Consider the following 21,762-nt stretch of genomic DNA (forward strand, 5'->3'; position numbering starts at 1 on the left):
ATAAAATTAGAGAAAACAGACTATAATGGTTTGGTCACATGTTTAGAAGACTACCAACTATGCCAGTTAGAAGAAATGATTTGTTACACATTAAAGAGTTTAGAAGAGCTTAGGATAGACAAAAAAGTACATGGGTAGAAGTAGTAAGAAATGATTTAAGCACAATTGGTATGGATTTAAATAGAACGGATTGGCATTGGCAAAACAGGATCCATATGGATGATTCCATGTTGGGATAAGGCACGGAAGATGATTTTATTTGATTAATTATTTATCCATTTGATTTGGACAATATGATTCTATAAGGATAAGTTTCATTCATAAGAACAAAAAAAGCATATAAAGGTACATTTTTTTATTTTTATTCTTGACTTAAAATATTAAAGTACCAAAATATGCTATTTAGGACTTATTGGATATAACTTTAATTTGGGAAATTTAATTTAGTTCCAACACTATCCTTGGTTGGCATAGAGAACTAAGGGTCCATTTGGTTTATGAAAATAGGGGTTTGGAATTGGAATCCTATTCCCATTTGGTATTTTCTCATTTGAGAGAATGGCCATTCACAAGCTTCAGCGTTTTCCATTTATATATATAAAGCTACTACTTTACCACAAGAATATGTTTACCTGAGTGCTTGCCGGCCGGGCAATCACAGAATTGCATTCTAAAGAAATGCCACCGCGCCACCGCCCTTCAGAACAACCAAAATGAATAGTTTGACGAATGGTTGATCATTTGATCTTCGTAACGCATCTGTGTGTTTAAACACAGTCGAGGGTAGAGTCTCTTCCTCCTCACCAGTCACCAGCGTCGTCGACAATTTCCTCTCTCCATGCCGCCTCTCCACCACCTTCGACGTCGAGCAATTAAAAATGCTAAAGCTTTACCGATAGAGAGGATCCATGGCCTGCCTCTCTCTTTCTTTCACGCATATAGATATAATGTTCCTCGTTATATGACTTAGCTTTGTAGGTCTTCTCCAAGTCAACGTTGTGGGATTTCATTAATTATCTATACGAAACAACCAGGCTACTTCGCCTCTTCAGTTTTCACCAGAAGACCCTATATCCATATCCATAGTTAATACTCCTCGGCAGTCCAATCCCCACGCTTACCTTGTCATGGGCTTCTATCGCTCCATGTATTTACCAAATTCTCCTAGCTAGTCTCAGTTTGTATGCACCTGTGTAAAGTGTAAATTGTGATTTACTTTGTTTCAAATTTGACTGTCTTATTTCTTTGTGGGAAGTAAAATGTAGTACCACTTTATATGCAAGTAGAATAGAGGCAGAATGAGTGTGTTATATATGTTTTTGACATTGAGGTAGGAAGCAATCAAAATGGCATGGTTGGCACTTTATGTATGAAAGATAAAGTATGAAAATGGTGGTACAATTTTGCATCAGTTTTCGAGATACAATTTTGCACTGCCAGGGAGTATAAATAAGAGTACAAATTTTATATCAGGAAAGAGTGCAAATCATATATGATTTCAAACAAACGAATGCAAAACTCAATTGGGTGCAAAATTTGTATCTAGTTCAGATTTTCACTACAAACATACAGAGCCTAAAGTATTCTCTATCAGTTGAATATGTCTTGCCAATTACATAGATTTATTGACCTTGTCAAGGGAAAAGAAAAAAAAACATAGAACAGACTTCATACATGGCTTACATTTCGAATTTCCAATCTGAGTTTTTCTATGGTTTGGGTTTAAATTTTTTGAGATTTGTGTTCGGCCTGCACATGAGAAGTGTAGCAAAATATTGGCCCAAACTTATCTTATAAAAAAAAAAAATATTGGACCAAACTTGGGTTAAGGCTACAGGTAGCCAAACTCGATTTAAGCATAGCCTGGTGTAGACTTTAGTTACCCAAATGCGGCTTGACTTCAATTTGATATCTAAACCTTATACATATAACTTTTAAACCATTTGAACAGTCCAATTCATTTTCAAAGACATAAAAGTAATCATATTTGAAGGCCAATAAACTCGCCCAAACAAGCTCAGTTAGACACAAACTTGAAAGTGTTTTGCATGGTTTAGGTCAGATTAGGCTTGGAACTATAAAGTCAGGTTTGACTTGAGCCAGGCCCAGGATCGGACTCAAGTTTTCACTTTAGAATTGGGTCTGGTGTGGCTCCAAGCCTAGCTTCCAAATTGCAGCCTTAGTATCTAATCCACCTTGTCCAAGAACTTAGATATTAATCTGAGACTAGCAGCTTAAACAGTCTAAGAATCTTACTCAAGGAAACCCAGTCATCAATTAGATACAAAAATAGTGTAGATAAAAATCCAGAAAAGATAATATTATTTGTCACGGCTGTTCTTCCTTTCTTTTCTTATTGCACCAATTAATAATAAAGATTAGATCTATCTGTCTGTGTGTGCGGTTGTGGGTTTTATTAATTTAGAGGGCATTATTGGCATACAATTTTTTTTGGTAAAAATAAGTCATCCATATTGCTATCTATTTGTAAATCTACCATGACTCAATGTTCAAGGTACACAATCTTGGTATATACAAAGACAGGTTACCTGGCTTTGTCAGTACCATGTTTGAGGAGGATTCAATTTCCCTTTTTTTTTTCCTTTATTTCTGCCCCTTACCCCAGCTTCCCCTTTCACTCTCTATACTTTTGACCATGAATGCTGAATCAAAGTGTTATCCTTCTCCTCTCTGTCATTTAATCCAAACCAAGGGACAATGAGCATTTTCACAATACAAGGAGCTAAAAACTGTCACCCAAGTAACTGTCATGCAAACAGAAATCTGAATCTGATCCAGGTCTGCATGATCTAAACCTAATCAGATATCCCTATATCTGATTGGATTCGAATTTCAATTTATGTGGTTGGATCCAATCTGAATCTGACTCGACTGCAGCCATAGACCCAAGTATAAGTCCAGGAAGAATAAACTGAAAAAGCTGAAAATTGTCATGCTGAAAACTAAAAAAACTGTCATGCTACTGAAAAAGCTCCCCACCATGCCACCTAAGAGATCCATATTTCATCTTTCTTATTTGATATGTAAACAAGCTATCCAAAACAGAATTTTCTTATTTAACCAAAATAGCCTACTTCTATATTTTTGAAGTCCTAGAGGTCATTTTACTCAAATGACCTCTATTTCCATGGCTGCCATACTACTGAAGATGATGATGATACAATGTATAACCAAATGGCTGCCATGCTCTGCCCGTAGGCTATACTAATTATAACAACTACACAGAAGAAGATACCTTCAAAGTAGACCTTTCACGGGCTGGGTTTTGGGCTCTACTTTACATGGTTTCAGGCTTGGGCTTGGAGTTGGGTCCTTTAAAATTTTGGCAAAAGTTAAGCCCAAGCCTGGCCCAGAAAAAGGTCTACTTCAGAGCATAAATGAAATATGATCAGTGTCAGTAAGATACCTTGAAAGAGAATTGTATTCATCCATCAATTAGTATTTCGAATCCATCATCACTTACAAATGAAGTACCTGATGAAGTAATAACAAAAGGAATTGTAGGAATTGGTAACACTGGAGATTTTGCTCGTGTAATAAATTTCTGACCTGAAAGAAGTAAAACAGAATTTGGAAAAATTGCAGTTGATCCAACTAATCTAATCTCCATAATTTTATGACTTCTATAAACTTCAAATGTAGTTTCTAATATAACATTAGACCATATAGAACCAAATTGCATACAGTTGACCTGATGTTTTAAAAATTACAAGTGCGAGGGGTTCCTAGAGCTTGAATTGCAAGATGAGGTGCATGATTGAATAAAGATGTCACCTTTGAAAAAAAGAAATTTAATATACAAGAATACATAAATCTAAATTCTGTAAGAAATAAAATATTTCAGAAAGTCTATTATCACAAATAGTTATAGTACTAACCTGAAAGTAGAGTTTTGATTTATGGAAACTAAAGCCAGTTAAAACTAATAGAGTCATTAAAAGTGCCTTTTCATTCAGATCTATAGTGACAGGTGAATAAAAACATAGATCTGCATGGAGGCAGAGATGCCATTGGATTGAGAGGCTTCCCTACATGCATAGGTTTTGAGACTTGAATAGGATTTATGTGTTCTGTTTTCCAATAAAGGTACAGAAATCAATGCTTTTTCTTACTTGATATGTAAACAAGCTGTCCAAAACAGAATTTTCTTGATTTGTAGCAGTCTACATTCAAGACAAAGTTTTGCTTCATTGCCTTATTGGTGTGCCATGAGTTATGCATATTTGATATGTTTTAATCTAAAGATCACCTGCATCTAGATCTGATACAACAGTTGGTTGAGATAGTTAATTTATTATTTACTTTTTTTTTCAGAAATTAGGCTATTCTAGAACCTCACCCAAATAATTTTAAGTTTCAGCACAAAGGTGGTACTTAATGGAATTTCTATTTAAGCTAGCATGCTTCTGTGGTATGTTTGACTCTTTTATGAAAATCATTTGGATATAACATTATTTAGAGAACCATATTTTTATGAGTAGTTAATCCATTGCCCAAATACCTCCATTCTAGGTTTGTGGTGGAACAACATAAGGTGATGTCTATAAAAGTGATGGTATATTAGAGACCGTGTCTCTCATATGATTAATGTTCTCTCTACAATTGGTGAGATAAGAATTCCAGGAGTTTTGATTGACACGTTCTCTTTTTGATAAGTTCAAGATGCCTTATTGTGGATCATGCAGCCTGATATATGCAAACCATATTTTACAAGGGTTAGGGTGCTCCAGAACCAAGGTCCATGAAACTAGAAGGAAACCAGCAAATGGATGAGTGCATATCCTTCTGGAGTAATATGGACATAGCTTGCTTAGGGATAGAGCGATAATGTATTAACCATGAAATGACTCCCCAAGATCTCGAAAGGTGGTTCACCTGTTATATTGAGTATTAATTGGATAACCAAGGAAGCATTCCCCTCTAGCTAGCAGATATCTGTAATTCCATATGAGAAAAGCCTTCAGCAGGTAGGGCTGTAAACATGAAAGTAACATGTACCCATTAGATATGTGTGTGGACTGTAGATAGATATGGATACATGAAAATAATATGTATCCATTAGCAAAGTTAGGTTTACTAAAGAGTCATAGGTTCAAATATCATAGAAGTTATTTTCAAGTCATTGTATACCTCATATACAATATCAAAATCCTTCTGAATTCATTTTATTAATAATATATAATATTCTGCTTATTTTTAATTTAACTTATCAATGATATTCAATATCCAAATCTGATCCAAACTCAATTTGAACTGACAAATAAATTTGATTTGAATTTCAATATTAACAGATGATGTTTGGATCTGGGTATATCCAATTTAATCCAATCTGTCTGCAATCTTACACGACTTCTTCTATAAGGCTATCAGAGATCTGAAGATTAAAAGAAAAGCATTCAAGGGTCCACCATATTGACCAGAAGTGGTCTGAAAGACATACCTATGTGCCTGTAGAGTTCCATCCAAGTTGAATTTGATCCATGTATAGGAAAAGATGTATCCAAGAGAATAATGGAGTGGTTTTGGGGGACAAAGGGAAAGGTTAGATGGAGAAATGGCAGTCTCAGTAAAATGATATTTGAACTCAACTCTCCAATGGCAGCATATGAATATGAAATAACAAAGGACATTAATTGGAATGCACTAGAATAGGGGAATCTCATATTTAATTTTGATGGATGCACCCTAGGGAATCCGGAAGCTTCAGGGATTAGGGGAATCTCAAATTCAATTTTTCTGACCCCATTGATGTTGAAATTCTCTAAGGCTGAATTACATGCCTTGATTCAGGGGTTAAATTTGATGAGCATGAAATGGTGGTGGAATGTGGAGTTGAGGAAGACTGCAAAACTATAATTCGTTCGATGAGGAAAGAAGATACGATTTCTTGGAGACAGTCATAGTCCTTAGGTACCTTATTGAATGGCCCATTCAACAAGTTCTGCTATGTATATTGCCCAATCCTTGTCTGAATTTCAATCAACCACCTCAACTCCTAGGATGAAATTATTGCCCCCCTCCTCTAATTGAGGAGCATTATATGGTGAATGGTGAAAGTATAATATCTAATTTAAGTAAGTGCCCTGATGAAGCGTATTTTGGCAGCACCCCGCTTGCTGGCTACTCAGATGCTGACTGGTGATGTGCGATCTGACTGCTCTCTGGTCATTTGGCTACTTCCTGATGGCTGATGATTCAGAAGTCGAGCTGTATGATTTCTGCTAGATGAAGGCTTGAATGCCGAGTTGACTTGGCAGACTAGGGGGTTTGATCGAGTACCGAGCTAGATTGATTGTCGAGCTGTGTAGCTTTTTCAGAGAAACCTGCAAGCAATCAATGTTAGAGGACACCAAACAATGTCGACGAGCACATCTCACAGGTCGCCACCTTCCGAGATTTCCGGGAGGTCATGCCTAACTGGTCCGAAATCCTCAAAGGTAACTGCCACGCACGTTGACCATTCTTTGGAACACTCGGTACGTGGGCCAACTTTCGAGAAACCTGGGAGTGTCGGGATATGCATACCGAATTTGTCGACGAGCACATCTCACAGGTCGCCACCTAGACCTTAGTTAGGCCGACAAACCCTTGAGGGAGGTCGCTCCTCGCGCCGAGGTCACTTCAGCAAGTGACGAGGTGCTACAGGTTGGCCCTGGATGAGGTGCTCCTAACCGACCTAAGTTGTGGCCGAGGTCAACAAGTCAGAGCGAAGACGAACCACGATCTGGGACTCCAAATCATCGCTTAAGTGGTGTCTATGTGTCATCCAACAATTCCAAGATGCCATGTGTCACGATGTTACTGGAGGGCCAAATTTTCCCTCATCAATTGCCCCCCACTCTTGAGCTGAGAGCAACTCGGCAAAGGGAGAGATTGCTCCTTTTGGCCCAGAATGATTGTTTGATGAGCTCATAGTTATTGGCGTCGACCCAATTTGCTTCTCAGGTCGGAAGAGTCCAAGTGTTTGTAGCCTTACGCAGGACCTCTCCGTCTTGATTTTCAGGGCACGAGAGCGAACTCATCCGCTCGAGGAGAGGTGAAAGAGGTACCCCAAGGACATCTACCTTATTAGGGATGCAACCATCAAGGGGTTCTGCAATCCGACCTATTACCTCAAGAGCGAAGCTCATCATGTCGCCCTCTCAAAAGAGTAGCTAGTGATTTCGACATGGAGCCTGAAACCAAGGTGAAGAGATCGGCCAAGTTTGCATCTGTCATGATGCTGAGAGTGAACTAGATTTTCCTTTGTTCTCTTTCTCGTGCTGAATGCGAACTGCTTTTTATTTCTCCCATGCTGAAGAGGCGATTGGGTCTTATTCGTGTTTAACGCCGAGGTCACTTTTCGTTTGGTGTCGTAGCCCTTGGCTCTAGGAGTGACTTGTGGTCCACTCTCCTTATCCTTGATCTTACCCATGCCAAAGGGGCGATTGGGTCTTATGTAGTGCCGAGGTCTTTTATTAGCTCGGCACCTTAGCCCTTAGGCTCTGGGAGCGACTCATAGTCCACTCTCCATTTATTTAGCTGATGTGCAGCCTGACCTGTTCGCTTAAGCAGGTGGTCATTCTGTTGTAAATTTAAATGTGGCAACTCCTACATCGTCACTTGAGATTGGCTTATTAGGGAAGGTGCTTGCAAGATCATGGCGTATTGCTCTTAGAACTGTTGACCGCCTGCTCCTATTGGAGTCATGGGAGGCTCACCCTGAGGGGTTAGCTCTGTTGTCTGCGGATCGCCTACTTTCACGAGAACCATAAGGGGCTCGACCTATGAGGGTGGTTCCACTTTCAGCTCGCTTCCAACTCTCAGGGGGGCCATAAAAGCTCGATCTATAGTGAGGCTTCGCAGTTCAGGTTGGAGGTAGTTTGGGTCAGATCGTTGAGCTCATTTGGGCTGGTTATTCATTTTTGTTCAGTTTGTAGGTTTTGTCATTACTTTCGACGTTAGATGATAAGTTGATGCTACGGTTGCACTGCATCAGCCCTCGGAGACACTGGTCATCAACTCCTACGAGAAGCCACAGGGAGCTCGACTTGCAGGGGCAACTCAAATTAGCTGTAGGTCGCCAACTTGAGCGGGAGACTTGAAAGGCTCGACCAGCAAGGGCGTCCGCACAGTCCGTAGGCCGCTAACTCCCACGGAAGCCACGAAGGGTTCAACCTGTAGGGGAGACCTCGCGAAAAAGGATAATGAGGCTCGTCCGGGCTGAAATGAGGTTGGTAGAGCTGCTTTACCGGTTGATCATCAACTCCCGTGGGAGCCACAAAGGGCTCAACCTGCTGGGGCGGCCTTACTCCAAGGTGCCTGTCGTCAAACTGTTGGTTGTTGAGGTCATTCAGCTGCTGATTGTTCTGTGAATGCGCCGAACTTCTCCCATGCTTACACCCGATTGTCACAGGGGGTTCTCAAGGTTTGTCGGATGTTCTTGCCCCCCAGTAATTGATTTCGTTCTTGATGTTGGTGTTGCTTAAAAATGCCATTGAGTTAGTAAAAAATGGAAATTAGAGAGTAAGAACTTAAATTTTTAAAAGGTGAGATCTTAGCTTTCTGGAAGATGAGAATTTAGCCTTTTAGAAGGTGAGAACTTAGCTTCTTGTAGCGCATTCCCACAAACAGCGCCAATTGATGGTGTGCAATCTAGATGCTCCTAGATGGAAGGCAGCTCGTACGCCTATCGCTGACTGGACGAGCAAACTGCAAGGAAGAGGGATCAGAGAACCCGGGGTGGCTAGCCCGGCGAGGTTGCTCCGATGCTTAAGTTAGTACTTGTATATTGGTTGCGAGCTTAAAGATTGAATGTAAGAGAGCTAGTAAGCACTTAAATCGCCCATACCTGGTACTTGGGGGCAGATGCCTTTATATAGTTGAGCTGCCGTGAGCCCTAAGAAACCTCTCCGTGATCTTCAAATCGAGTGGTAGGAGTCAGTTCCATTTCGGAAAGTGCTTATCCGATAAGGCTTATCGTGCCCACCTGATCCGGGCGGGCTAAGGATAAGGTTCACGGTCACTCATCGTAATCCCGAGATCTTCGGAAATGGTTGGCAAACTCATAAATGTCTGCCACGAACCACTTTGAAGCCTTTGGCTGCCCAGGGAGCTTGGACCTCAGTTCCACCGAGCTGACGAGGACCCCAAGGTGAAGAAAAGACCAAGGTGGTCAATGGCGCTGAGTCATCATTTAGTTGGCGGGCTGCGTCCACGTGTACTTCGTGCAATAGGTCGGACCAAGATACCCCTCATCATGCCCCATTCCTCTTAGCAAGCTATTCAATCCAACTAAGAAAAATGCCACCAAAACCCTACGATGGTTAGATCAATTGGTTACAGAAAAAATTCCACTCTTACATACAACTTTCCATTTGATAAACACGAAGAGAGGGTGCAGCTATTCAGTCCAGAAGCACCGACAATAAACAGAGAGAGAGAGTGTGTGTGTGAGAGTCTCACCTAAAGCCGAGAACGAGATCGAGATCGTTCTCTACTTGCCGTCTTGTTGTGGGAAAATCGAGACCGAGATCATTCTCCAGCTGTCATCAGGTCATGAGAAAGTCAAGATGTGGTTGCCAGTTGTGAGAAAATCCAGACAGATGTCATTCTCCGGTTGTGAGAAAGTAGAGAGAGAGGGAAAGACAGAGAGAGAGTGGGAAGAAAATGATTTACACGGGAGAGGAGAAAAGGAGACCTAACTTTTTTGGTGCCAGTTTTATAGCAGCAGTCGACAATGTTTTTAGATTTTATTCATCAGTAAAGAATGATTTTATTAAAATAATGAAAAGATTACAAGTACATCCAGAACCGGGACTGTATACCCAACTGCCCATATATTGTATTTAGTTTTTAGAATCCGCCATCCGATTAGAAGTTCTCTTAACCTAACTGAAAACTGCACCTACTTTATTCACTAGCTTCCCAATTTCCCTCAAAGTTTGCCTGTAGATCCAAGCTCCTGGGTTGTTTCTGCACATCCATAAGATTACCAGCTTTGACTCTCCCTCTATTTCAATATGCTGCAGTCCAATTTGCTTTAATGGAATCATAAAATCCAATTGATCCTGAATATAAAGCCACTACCTTGCCTTGCACATCTCTAAAAACACCTCCAATCCCTGAAGGTCCCGAATTTCCAATTGAGCTCCCATCAAAGTTCAGCTTCACCCTATTATTTCCTGAAGGCTTCCACTCCATTGTCTTGAGTTGCGTAGGAATTTACCACCTCTCCCCAAGCCCTCATAATATCATCCACAGTATATTCCTTAAAGGCATCTGTAGTTTTAGTCCAATGAGCAACTTTTATTTTAATGCTGTCTACAATATCCTACATAGATCTGCCTTTTTTCCTTAAATAATCTCTCATTCCTTTCTTCCCAAATCATCCATAATATTGCTGCCCTTGCTGCTCTCCACATGATTCTGCCCCTCTTTCTAGTCTGTCTTTGAAGTTTGAAAGCTAAGGCTGAAGAGGGTATCTATGCTCTGGGGTGGATATTTCTTTTAGATTTTTCTTTCTGATACTTAGAAGTTCCTATGGACTATTTGATAATGGTCCCCCAAATCCCTACATTCGTTCAGCCTTCCTCTACAAACCAATTTCCCTAGCTGGTGACCATCTATTTCCCTTTAAATCCTATGCTTCAACACTTAATTCCCAAATTTCTATCACTAGTTTAATTTTTAAGGAACCCTTATCTGTCCCACATCAAAGAATATTTCATGATTAAAACAATATTAAATAGAATAGCATGAATAGCAATATCCCTCTGGTTCCAATAACTATGATACAATATTATATTACTTTGATTGGTAGTGGAAAATGAAGGATAAGGTGTAAGTATTAGGAAAAGAACATATCATTAATGTATAAAAAAATTTCTTTTCTCTGCCTGGTGGGAAGTAAAAATAAGTTTATAGGCATAAGAAAAGAGGTCATCTCCTCTAAACTCTAAGCTAAGATAAATCAATTGCCAAACTTAGTAAAGCTAAGTCCACAAATATACACTTTTATAAAGTGAAGGCTTACATGACAGGTACAAACCTGCCCTGCAATTCTAGGCTCAGCATGAGACATTTTGGGACCAATAATTATCAACAGCTAAACCCTGTGACCTTCAAAATAGTAGCTACAAAACCAAATAATCTCACCCCAAAAATTCAAAATTCCATTTTCTTCTGTGCAACCTTCCCAAACAATATAGTTCCACTACTATCACAGTGCTACTCAGTTTTGTACTTAAAAATCCAAAAGCAATAGGTAGTGGTTCAATATGGGTGCAGTTATTGAAGACTGTTTCCAATCATTAGGTCAGGATTATTTAAGGAACAATTACTGCAGAATACATAAGGAAGTTGCATAAAAAACGAAGATAGTAAGTAGAGAATGTACACTAAGCAAATCTCAGAAGGATTCCAACAGGTTGAACTGATGCAGGAAGAGGGGAATAATGGAAGGGCCACTTCAATTGCTGTAACTTAGGTAAAGGATGTTCTGTAGCTTCCTTCATTGCCTTCCTTAATGAAATTCCTGACTAGTGCATTCCAAGTCACATGATTGGGTAATATTCCATTGTCCACTCCTCTACTTAGAAGTAGGGTGGCATCATCAAGCATGCCTGCTTTGCAATGCCAACTGATGAGGGTGTTATAAGTAATAGTGTCAGGAACAATTCCTTCAGATTGTAACCTGTCCAAGAGCTTCAAAGCTTCCCAAATGCGACCACTCTTGCAAAGACCATTAATGAGGCTATTATAGGTGACTATATCTGGTGTTAACCCACGGTGTGTCATATCCATTAGAAGCTCAAGTGCTGCTTGTACTCTCCCTGTTTTACAAAGAGCATTGATCAAAACGTTGCAAGAAATGTTATTAGGTCTAACACCCTTTCTCATCATTTCTTCAAACAACCCCAAAGCCTTCTCTATGTCTCCAACTCTGCAGAGTGCTTTTATTAGGCCATTATAGGTTATGACATCAAGTAAGAAACCCCGAAACACCATTTCACTCACAAGCTTCAGTGCTTCTTGCAATGCACCTTGCCTTAGAAAGGCATGAATCAAGATGTTGTAAGTTACATTGTTAGCAATCACCCCCTCCAACAACATATCCTGGTAGAATCTTAGTGCCTCTTCAATCTGGTTTGCCTTGCATAGTCCATTAATTAGAGAATTGAATGTGAATATGTCAGGCTTACATCCTTCATGTGGCATCTTAGCAAAAAGTTCCACAGCCTCATGAACTTTCCCATCCTTGCATAGAGCACATATAAGGCAATTATATACTGCAGTACTTATATCATGTCCCTTAGCTGATATCTCCTCTAGAATATCACTGGCTTCCTTCAGTCGGCCTTTCTTGCAGAATCCATCAATCAAAATAGTGTATGTTATCATGTTGGGCTCGCACTCCTTGGTTTCCATCTCATACATCATCTCCTGAGCCGAAACCAAACAACCCACCCTGCAGAGACCACGAATTAAAATGTTGTAAGTGAAAATATCAGGTTTGCACCCAACAGTTAACATCCTTTCATTGAACAAGGTTTTTGCTTCATCAATCCTTCCAACTGTCACATACCCATTGAGCAAGGTATTTAACAAAACCACATTAAGGTCTGGTAGTTTGTCCAGTAATGCCCTTGCTTTGTCAACATGCCCATTTCTACATAACCCATCCATCAACACCCCATAAGTTACAGAGTTGGGAGTGAAACCACGGAGAAGCATCCTATCAAACAATCTTCCTGCTTCATTTATCCGGTCAAGCCTGCAAAGACCATGAATGACATCATTGAATGTATCTACATCAGGTCTACAGCCCATCAAAAACATTTCTTCTAAGAGTTTCAATGCTTCAGACACCCTATTATCCTTGGAAAGGCGGTGTATCAGAGTCTGGTAAATTACTGAATTGGGCACACAACCATGTTTAGTCATTTCCTTGAGTAGTGAGCATGCAGAATCCACTTCATTTACTGAGCAAAGGGCTTTCATTACGATACTAAAACTATAAACAGTGGGACGCACTCCCTTACTCAACATTTCATAGAACACATTGGCTGCAATTTTAGCACAACCGCCAGCAACTAATATTTCCATAACAACATTATAAGATCTGAAAGTGGGTTCACAACTAAAACAATCATTCATCTCCATGAGCAGCCGGGTTGCTTGCCCAGGCAAACCAGCTCTCCCATACCACTTCATAATCACGATAAAAAGGGCTTCTCTAAAAACAATCCCTTCTTCCTTCATCTGAAGCAGTAGTCTATCTATAACCTTAAATTCCTGGGAAGCTCCAAGTTTATCAATCAGAATATAATATACATCAAAAGAATGGCAATAGGCCTTCTGCTTACTTGCCCAATTAAATATCTCCATCGAAGTTGGGGCATCGAGAGGTAGTGCAAGCAATTTACAAAGCTGTTTTGGTGTGACCCTACTGAGTGAGCTCCTGAGCTCTTCAAAATCGAAGGGTTTGAGCAATTTTTCCCACTCATTCTCACGATCCAATACACTGGTGTCCAAGTAAATACCACCACCACTCTCATTAGAGCCAACTGAGAAACAACGTTTTCTGCATAAAGCTGATAGATAGTTTCTGATACAAGTTGTAAAATTCAATCTTTTCAACATAATTCTACATGGGAAACTTGGAGATTCCAGAAACTACCAGAAAGATAGGAGCTTGGGAGAACCCAAGAAGCATAATGGCCAAGATCCCTATTCTTCTTTTCTGCACCTAGTAAGAATTCCAAATAGACTAATCAATCTGAACTCGGATTTTCAGAATAAGAGGTCAATGTAAAACAAAGAAGAATGTATAGAAAACAGTCGTAAGTACATATGAGACATTTGAGAAGAGCCATAAGGTGGGAATCCCCTCTTCTTACGTACACTTTCGTCTTTCGGTCCAGAAACCAGAACCTTGGGCTGATGGCAAAGGTGGACCCTGGGAATTCACATCTGCCGATCTGCGCCCCACACAACCAATGACAAATACGGTTGATGTTTTTACATCTGCGCCCCATAGTAAATACCGACCTTATATTAGGAATACCTATCGATGATAGTACGGGAGATGATAAACATTATTGGAAGATGTTCTCAAGGTCATGTGTTGTGGGGGCATTGTGGGGTGCAGATGTGTACTCGATTTTGAGGCACGCTTTATGGGACGCAGATGTTAACTCGAGGACTTGAGGACGTTGGGCTTAGGATTTATCAGGGTTAACGAAATGAGGGTGGGTTTGAGCGTGGATGGGGTTTGGGCTTACACAGGAGACCGACCTTAGAGACACATCCCACCCTATACGAGAGATATTCCGATACATGGTGAGATGTCCCTTGGTGTGAGGCGTAGATCCGGTCTCAAAGGAATTGGGTCGGGTTGGATGAAAGGTGCCGATGGGGTTTGGGCCAGGGGAAAGGGCTGGCTTAAGGTCTTGTACAAGGATTATGCCAAAACCTCCCTAATTAGAACTCGGAGAATATCCCGAGAAATACTTTTAGGTTATGTTTGCTTTGAAAGAAAAGGTAGGGAAAGAAGGGAAAAAGAAAGTAAACCTATACAAGTTTTGTTAGGCTTTGTTTGGTTTGTGGGATGGGGATTAGAAAAAATGAATATTTCTTTTTCTCTCATTTGTTTTGAGGGAAATAGAAGGATGGGATGAGAAAATGTGGAATGTCAGATCCTAAAATCATGAATTTGGAGTCGCACCAAAATCGTGCAACCCCAATGGAAAAATTTGAGAAATCACTGTTACAAGTACTAGCGACGCCGAACAGAAGAGGCGGCGGTGGCAAGAAAATCAGTGCGAGGGGCAATGGCGATCTGCTACCTCCCCTTCCCCATTTGAACCCAAAAGTAGAGCAACGGCGACGGCACCCCCCTCTCAGCCACTCCCTTCCATTCTTCTTCTTCCCCATTTGAACCAAAAGCAAAGCAGTGGCGACGGCACTCCCTCTCAGCCACTCCCTTTCATTCTTTGGTTTTACATACACGTTCAAGAACTTGAGACTGAGGAGCAGAGGAAAATCACATATGGGAAGTTACCATTCATGGCGTTGTTAGAGACTTCTAGGTACTATAACGAGCAAAGGTTAGTGATAGGTTTCACGCTCCCTGAAAAATTGCAACTTGAGAGGTCGAGGGACACGAGCTTCTCCAACCCAAAAGGAAAATTTCTGAGATTGTTATGGGATAGGTTGAGTACTTCCAGGCTCAAGAATCCTAAAAGATGCACTTTGGTGAACCTATTGTGTGAGAGATTGAGCTTCTGAATCGACGACAAAGAGGAACCTGAAGTGTTTCTCGACATGGGCTCAAAACCAATACTACCTTCGAGTCAATTCATCTCGAGATTGACTTCAACAAGGCTCAACATAGACCAAAACCCACTTGGAATAAACCCATTTAGTGAATTGACGGAGAGATCAATATATTGCAACTACGTCAGATTCCAAAGAGAGAGAGAGAGAGTAAGGTAGATGAAGGTGTGAAGTTTCTTCTCTTCCCGCAAGAGTTGTGCTTGTTGGTTGTTGCATATATTCCTTAAATATTTTTATACAACAATAATTGACTAGAGAACCCGTGCTTTCCACCGGCGAACTACTGTTCGTCTGGTGAAATAGTGTTTTTTTCATTATTTTCTCATATATAAAACCAAATAATGAAAGTGTAAATTTTTACACTTTCCCATCCCATCCTATCCCATCTTTTCTCATCCCACCCAAATCTTCCCACAAATCAAATGTGAGCCTAAAAGGTTTCCTTACATTTCCCAACCTTTCCATACTTTTTCCTTCAAACCAAAAGTGAAAAGTTGTATTATTTTACATATTTGCATTTGTACAAATACCCTATACTTTAAGGGGCAGTGTTAATACCCGAAATTCATATGTGTTATAATATAAAAAGACAAAAATACCCTTTACCTATTATTTAATTTTCTTTACCTACCGCATTCACATAAAACGCTTCCTCAACACCTTGCCGCATGGTACTGTCCTGGAACAACTTCGTGCAAGGGTGTGTTCCCATCTATATTCGGTTCTCTCACAAGAACATTCCCATGCTGAAGAATCGCACTTACATGTTGAAAGTCCCAGTGACTGTTGGATTTTAATCTCATAAGAGATTAAATCCAATGGGTTTGATTGGTCAATTACATGAGAAATTGCACTTGCGCACTTGGTTGAAAAATCAGTTTTTTCTCTTACAAAAACCCAGTTTTGAACTTGTCCCACATTGGAAAATTACAAGTTTTGTTTTCAGGTTGAAAAATCAGTTTTTTCTCTTACAAAAACCTAGTTTTGAACTTGTCCCACATTGGAAAATTACAATTTTTGTTTTCAGTATTTCAATAGGAGCTGATTTACACTCCTTAGAATTAGTAGAGGAGAGTATGGGGATTTGATACCACGCAATGCGCGCGCATGCGTGTGCGCACGTGTGTGCGGCTTAATGAGGCGCTTTAGAGGCGCACTTTGCTTGCACTTTGCACGCACCCGCGTGGCTCACGATGGGTAGTTGTGGTTTTGGTGCGTTGCTAACCGTTGATCACCGTTGATGAGATCAACGGTCACGATTCGATCGGGTGTGATCAAGAGGCACAATTCAAAGTTAATAGTCACTAACTCTTAACTACTTTTTAAACAGTCACAATGTTTGAAATTGTGACTGTTCAAGGTGTCTTCTCTAAACCAGCACCTACCTTTTCCTCATACCTCTTCACAAATTATTTAAGGAGCATGAATCAAACTCCAAATCACACAATTTCGAAATTCACTATCTCTCTCTCTCTCAGTCCGGTCTGCTATAGTCTCACAGAAAGTTTCTTTGGAGACTCTTCAACTTTGCTGGTTGCAGATTCTCGCCCAAGGCCCTGTTGTATCCTGGGAACGAATTTGCTTGTAACCCAATAGCAAACTCAGTGAAACTGAATGAGGGCAAATAACGTTCTAAAGACAGTGTATTCAGACGCGCCTCAGAGCTTCTCCTCCAAAGTTACAGTGACCCCATCTTCTCCAACAGTGACCTTATCGTTGGCGGTCTTGACTGCGGCTTAGTTAGGGATGCCTCATTTGGTAGATAATATCCTTCCTTCGTCGAATGTGTTCATCCAAAAGAAACAGGCCAGAATCAAGTATTATCACCATTGATGTCGGTGGGCAACTCTTCCAGACCACCAAACAAACCCTGGCCCATCCAGAAGAAACCAGAATCGAGTATCATCACCATTGATGTCGATAGGCAATTCTTCCAGACCACCAAACAAACTCTGGCCCAAGCTGGTTCCGGCTCACTCCTCTCGAAGCTTTCCAATCCCTTGTCTCTTTCTCGCTCGGGTGTTCCTTTCTAGTATGCTCGAATTCATTAACATTTTTAGAATCTTCTAATCGAACATTTTTAAATGTATCACCGATCCGAACAGTGTGGTAACCTCCGCGTCTGTAGTCTTGTTGAGAAAAATGATGAAAAGAAAAAACTAATGATGAAGTGGTTTCTTTAATGGATTTCAAGCACTCTTCAGTGCAGAGCGATCCAAGAGAGATTCTAGGTGACTGGAGGCTTGGCTCATCGAGGCAGTGCTCGTGGAGGGGCATCAGCTGATCCTTTGGGGAACAAGTAACATCTCTAGATCTCAGTAATGGCAGTCTTATCGGTCTACTCCAAATGGGTTCTCTCATAGCTTTGGTGATTGCTTGATCAGGTCCGTCGAGAATCTCAACGGCACGGGAGGTAGACGAAGGGTAGCCTAGATAATGCATGGCAAAATCCTTGGCTTATCTTTTATGGCTCCCATGCTCGTTCTTCTTCTCCTTCCTGTTGCTATAAGGTGGAAGGCTGTTTTATATGAGCCCAAAGATGCTATATTTGGTACGTTGAATTTAGGGCTGTTCATGGAATAAGAATAACCCACGTCTGTTCATCACTTGCAAACGATCTAATTCTATATTTTATTATATCAGCGATTGGACTGATATAGTTCTTCACGTACCTTGTCAACAGGTAAATTTGTCACCAGCAACCAGAACTTTTGGACGGCTCTCTCTTTATAGCAAGGGTAGAGCAGTCGTTTTCTTCATGTTTCTTCCATTTCCCAGCAAGACAAGTCAACCGGCTCATGGTAATGATATTGCTTACGCATTGATTCAAGTAGAGTGAGCAAATATGAGGATGAAAACAATGAATAGTATGGTTCAGTTTAAGGTAGAAGATAATAATTAAATAGTTTCTTCTTTTAATTTGAAGCGTGGTTATGACATTTTCAAGAATTTTAAGCCAGACATGTCATCACGTGATAAGTTAATAGGCTGTTAACATTAGGGACTAAATTGGCAGTTTTTGAAACATTAGGTACTGTAGTGACACGATTTGAAGTTGGGTATTAACTTGACACTAACTCTAAAGTACAAGGTATTAATTTGGATTTTTTCCTATAAAATAATATAAAATACAAAATTTTGCACTCTATATATTTGTATTTATATTCCTTCCAAACGAAGCTTTAAGGCACATCGTTTGCTTTGACATTGACACCTGCAAGTGCAATAATTACATTAAGAGGTGTATTGGTATTGGTAAACTTTTCTTTCCTCTAGAACTCTGAATGCAAAAAAAGTTGTTATGAATTTTGAAAATTGTTAAATGTCCATTTTAACCCCATATACGAGAATTTTTGTTTCTCTATGTAATTCAATAAAGAATAATATTAATAATTATTATTTTATTAATAAGTAATTAATAACAATTAATAATTACTATTAATTAATAATTAAAAATTATTAGTTATTAATTAATACTAATTAATATAATAGCCATTAAATAATTAACAACTAATAATTAATAGTTAATAAATATGAATTAATAATTAGTATTAATTAAATATCAATTATTAATATTTAATTAATAATTATTATTAATCAACTATTAATTATGATAATCATTAATAATTATAATAAGTCTTATTAGTTCAAAATTAATTGTAATTAATTATTAATAATTAATAATTGATAAAAAAATTATTACTAATTAATTATTATTTTTTTAATTCAATAAATAAATAATATTAAAAAATGTTATAAAGATTAGTAATTAATTAATATTTAATAAAAATGATTATAATAAGTAATAATTATTAAATACTATTAGTTATTGTTAATTAATAATTAATAACTATTTATTACTTATAATAATAATTATTTAATAACTAACAATAATTATTAATTCATAATTATGAATTATTAAATAATACTAATTAATATAATAGTTAATAATTAATTAACAACTAATACTAATTAATTAATTAATAATTAAAATTTAATTTGTAACTAATACTAATTATTATAATAACTAATTTAAAATTCAAAATTAATAATGATTATGAATTACTTATTATCCGTTTGTAATTCAATAAAGAAACATTATTAAAATTTGCCATAATTATTAATAATTCATAATTATGAATTATTAAATAATACTAATTAATATAATAGTTATTAATTAATTAACAGCTAATACTAATTAATTAATTAATTATTAAAATTTAATTTGTAACTAATACTAATTATTATAATAACTAATTCAAAATTCAAAATTAATAATGATTATGAATTACTTATTATCCGTTTGTAATTCAATAAAGAAACATTGTTAAAATTTGCTATAATTATTAATAATTAATTAGTATTTAATAATAACTATGAATTAATAATCATTAATTATTAGTTATTATTTAATAATAATAATAATAATAATAAATTAATAAAATAATAAGTTTTAATTAATTATTATTGCATATGAGGCCCTTGAGTTATAAGGAAGTAGAAGTGTTTTGTGTTTGGGGGGTATCATTAGAAAATAAAAAAAAATGTAAGTTTCATCTTTAAGGGATAAGAGATAAGAGGAAATAAACAATCATTTTCCTCTTAAAATTGTAAGATTCCTCTTAAGAGGTAAGAGTTAAGAGGAAACAAACAGGCCCTTATGATCAATTTGAAAGAACTCACATATGCACCCCATAGCATACCCCAACTGTGTATTAAGAACACCTCCCACTAATAACTTCGGAAGATGTTTCCAATGCACATTGAGATGTGCATGTGAACGTTTGTTGAGTGCCCTTTGTGGGGTGTAGATGTAATATCAATTTGAAAAGAATACAAATACAAATATGTACATACAAATGTATTCATGATACAAGATTTCTACACATTCCTATTTGTACACCTTCAAAACTTAACCTTTCAAAATTTGAATTGTTTGCCTCAACCTCCTCCATTCAGCTACCTGTCTTCTTGTGAATAGCTATCAAATAAAAGTGTTCTTCTTGCTCTTCCCGCCCACTTTGGTAAGGCACTTTTAGCTCTTAAGTCAGGTTTGGGTTCAAGTCTGATTTGATGTAGACCCAAACAAATGATTGATCACCTCCTTTGTCTGTGGGAACTCCATCTATGACTCTTCGACAACGTTCATCGACGATGTTTGGATCTCTGTATCTTCTCCACTCTTACCTATACTTCTATTGCTTCTAGCCTTCTATATCTCTTGAAGGGCTTCTCACCTAAGTCTTATAGGTTCACATAAAATCAAAACCTGTTTGAATCCATAGACCCTCATCACCACCACCAACCTTCGAGAGTTTCTTCCTAGTATTGGTAAAATATAGGGTAGGAATTCTGACCAGATAGCTACCACATAAAGAATACCTTTAGATAAAATATTTTTCACCATTGGAATCGATGACGTGCAATCTCAGCTAGCGTTGTTGTTTTCTTGCTCTCTTTCTCAATACAAGCTCGAGTAAGTTAAGCATTGGAGTGCTCACCCTAGGTCCAAACCCCCGAACACTTTATTCTCTCTCTTGTAGATCAGTTCGTCCACCTCAACACTCATCGTCTGAGTTGTCTACTTGAACAAAACTAGCACAAAGCTCCCCTACTGTTTCCATTGTACTGCTACTCCAAAGATGCATCGGAAGCCCATAGACTCTTATGCAACACAAAGAAACATTCCATTCATCTTCCATTACTCCAAGAGCATTCCTTGCAACCAAACTCTCAAGACATGCTTTGTTTCATGAATCAACAACAAAAAGACAGAGCATTCCTTGAGGTAGCTTTCGTACTCCAAGGAATAAAAGAAGACCCCATCTCTCTCTCTCTCTCTGTATATATATATATATATATATATATATATATATATATATATATATTAAAATTGTCTATCCATGTCAACATGTCTCTCCTTTAAGAGAAGTTATTTATTATTTTCTCCATTTTTATATTTTTTATTTTCTTTTGTTTTAAAAATATAAAATAATAATCATTGCTTATCTTGATTAGATTAATAAGGATGCACACTATTAGAGAGAGACCTTTGGATCAAGGTTCAAAATATCAATATGCTCGATACGTCAATAGGGGCATATCAGGTGTTTCGATACCTATTATTTTACTTTGTTATTATTTTTTCAAAACTGGTTTAGGGGAGCCGATTTAGGACTCTTCCACCTCCTGAACCGGTCAGACCTCCGATACACCCACTATAGGGGTGTATTGAAGGGGTTCTGGAATGATACGTATCGGCTGATACGTGTCAATACTTTGAACATTGCTTTGGATTTTCCAAGGCCTCTTATTTTAATGCATGTTATTATTACATTTAAGAGAGAGAGAAAGAGAGGGAGGGAGAGAATAGTAATAATATAAATCAAGGTTTTTAAAACCAAACCAAAGAACGAACTAGTT

General features: G+C 38.3%; 1 protein-coding gene across 15 annotated transcripts; it reads right to left on the reverse strand.

The window, feature by feature from the left end:
- Positions 1-294: 294 nt before the first annotated feature.
- Positions 295-14,076, reverse strand: LOC148852385 (Pentatricopeptide repeat (PPR) superfamily protein). 15 transcript variants are annotated; one of them, XM_088943000.1, is made up of 5 exons: positions 11,399-14,075; positions 4,897-4,994; positions 3,428-3,495; positions 2,550-2,691; positions 295-1,189 (listed from the first exon to the last, which is right to left on the reverse strand). In XM_088943000.1, the coding sequence occupies exon 1, from the start codon at positions 13,642-13,644 to the stop codon at positions 11,485-11,487; it is 2,160 nt and encodes a 719-aa protein (XP_088799126.1). In that variant the 5' UTR covers positions 13,645-14,075; the 3' UTR covers positions 295-1,189; positions 2,550-2,691; positions 3,428-3,495; positions 4,897-4,994; positions 11,399-11,484. The 15 variants fall into 15 exon arrangements, with proteins under 15 accessions (XP_088799126.1, XP_088799123.1, XP_088799127.1 ...); XM_088942997.1 differs by having other exon boundaries at positions 2,550-2,892; XM_088943001.1 differs by lacking the exon at positions 3,428-3,495 and adding an exon at positions 3,496-3,570.
- Positions 14,077-21,762: the final 7,686 nt, after the last annotated feature.

Source organism: Nelumbo lutea, chromosome 5 (assembly GCF_056320005.1).
Source record: "Nelumbo lutea isolate HS-2025 chromosome 5, American lotus-T2T, whole genome shotgun sequence".
Taxonomy (NCBI): Eukaryota; Viridiplantae; Streptophyta; class Magnoliopsida; order Proteales; family Nelumbonaceae; genus Nelumbo; species Nelumbo lutea.

Bases quoted from the DNA above. Each gene is read 5' to 3' on its own strand.
- LOC148852385 (XM_088943007.1), bottom strand. From the start codon at position 13,644: ATGTTGAAAAGATTGAATTTTACAACTTGTATCAGAAACTATCTATCA.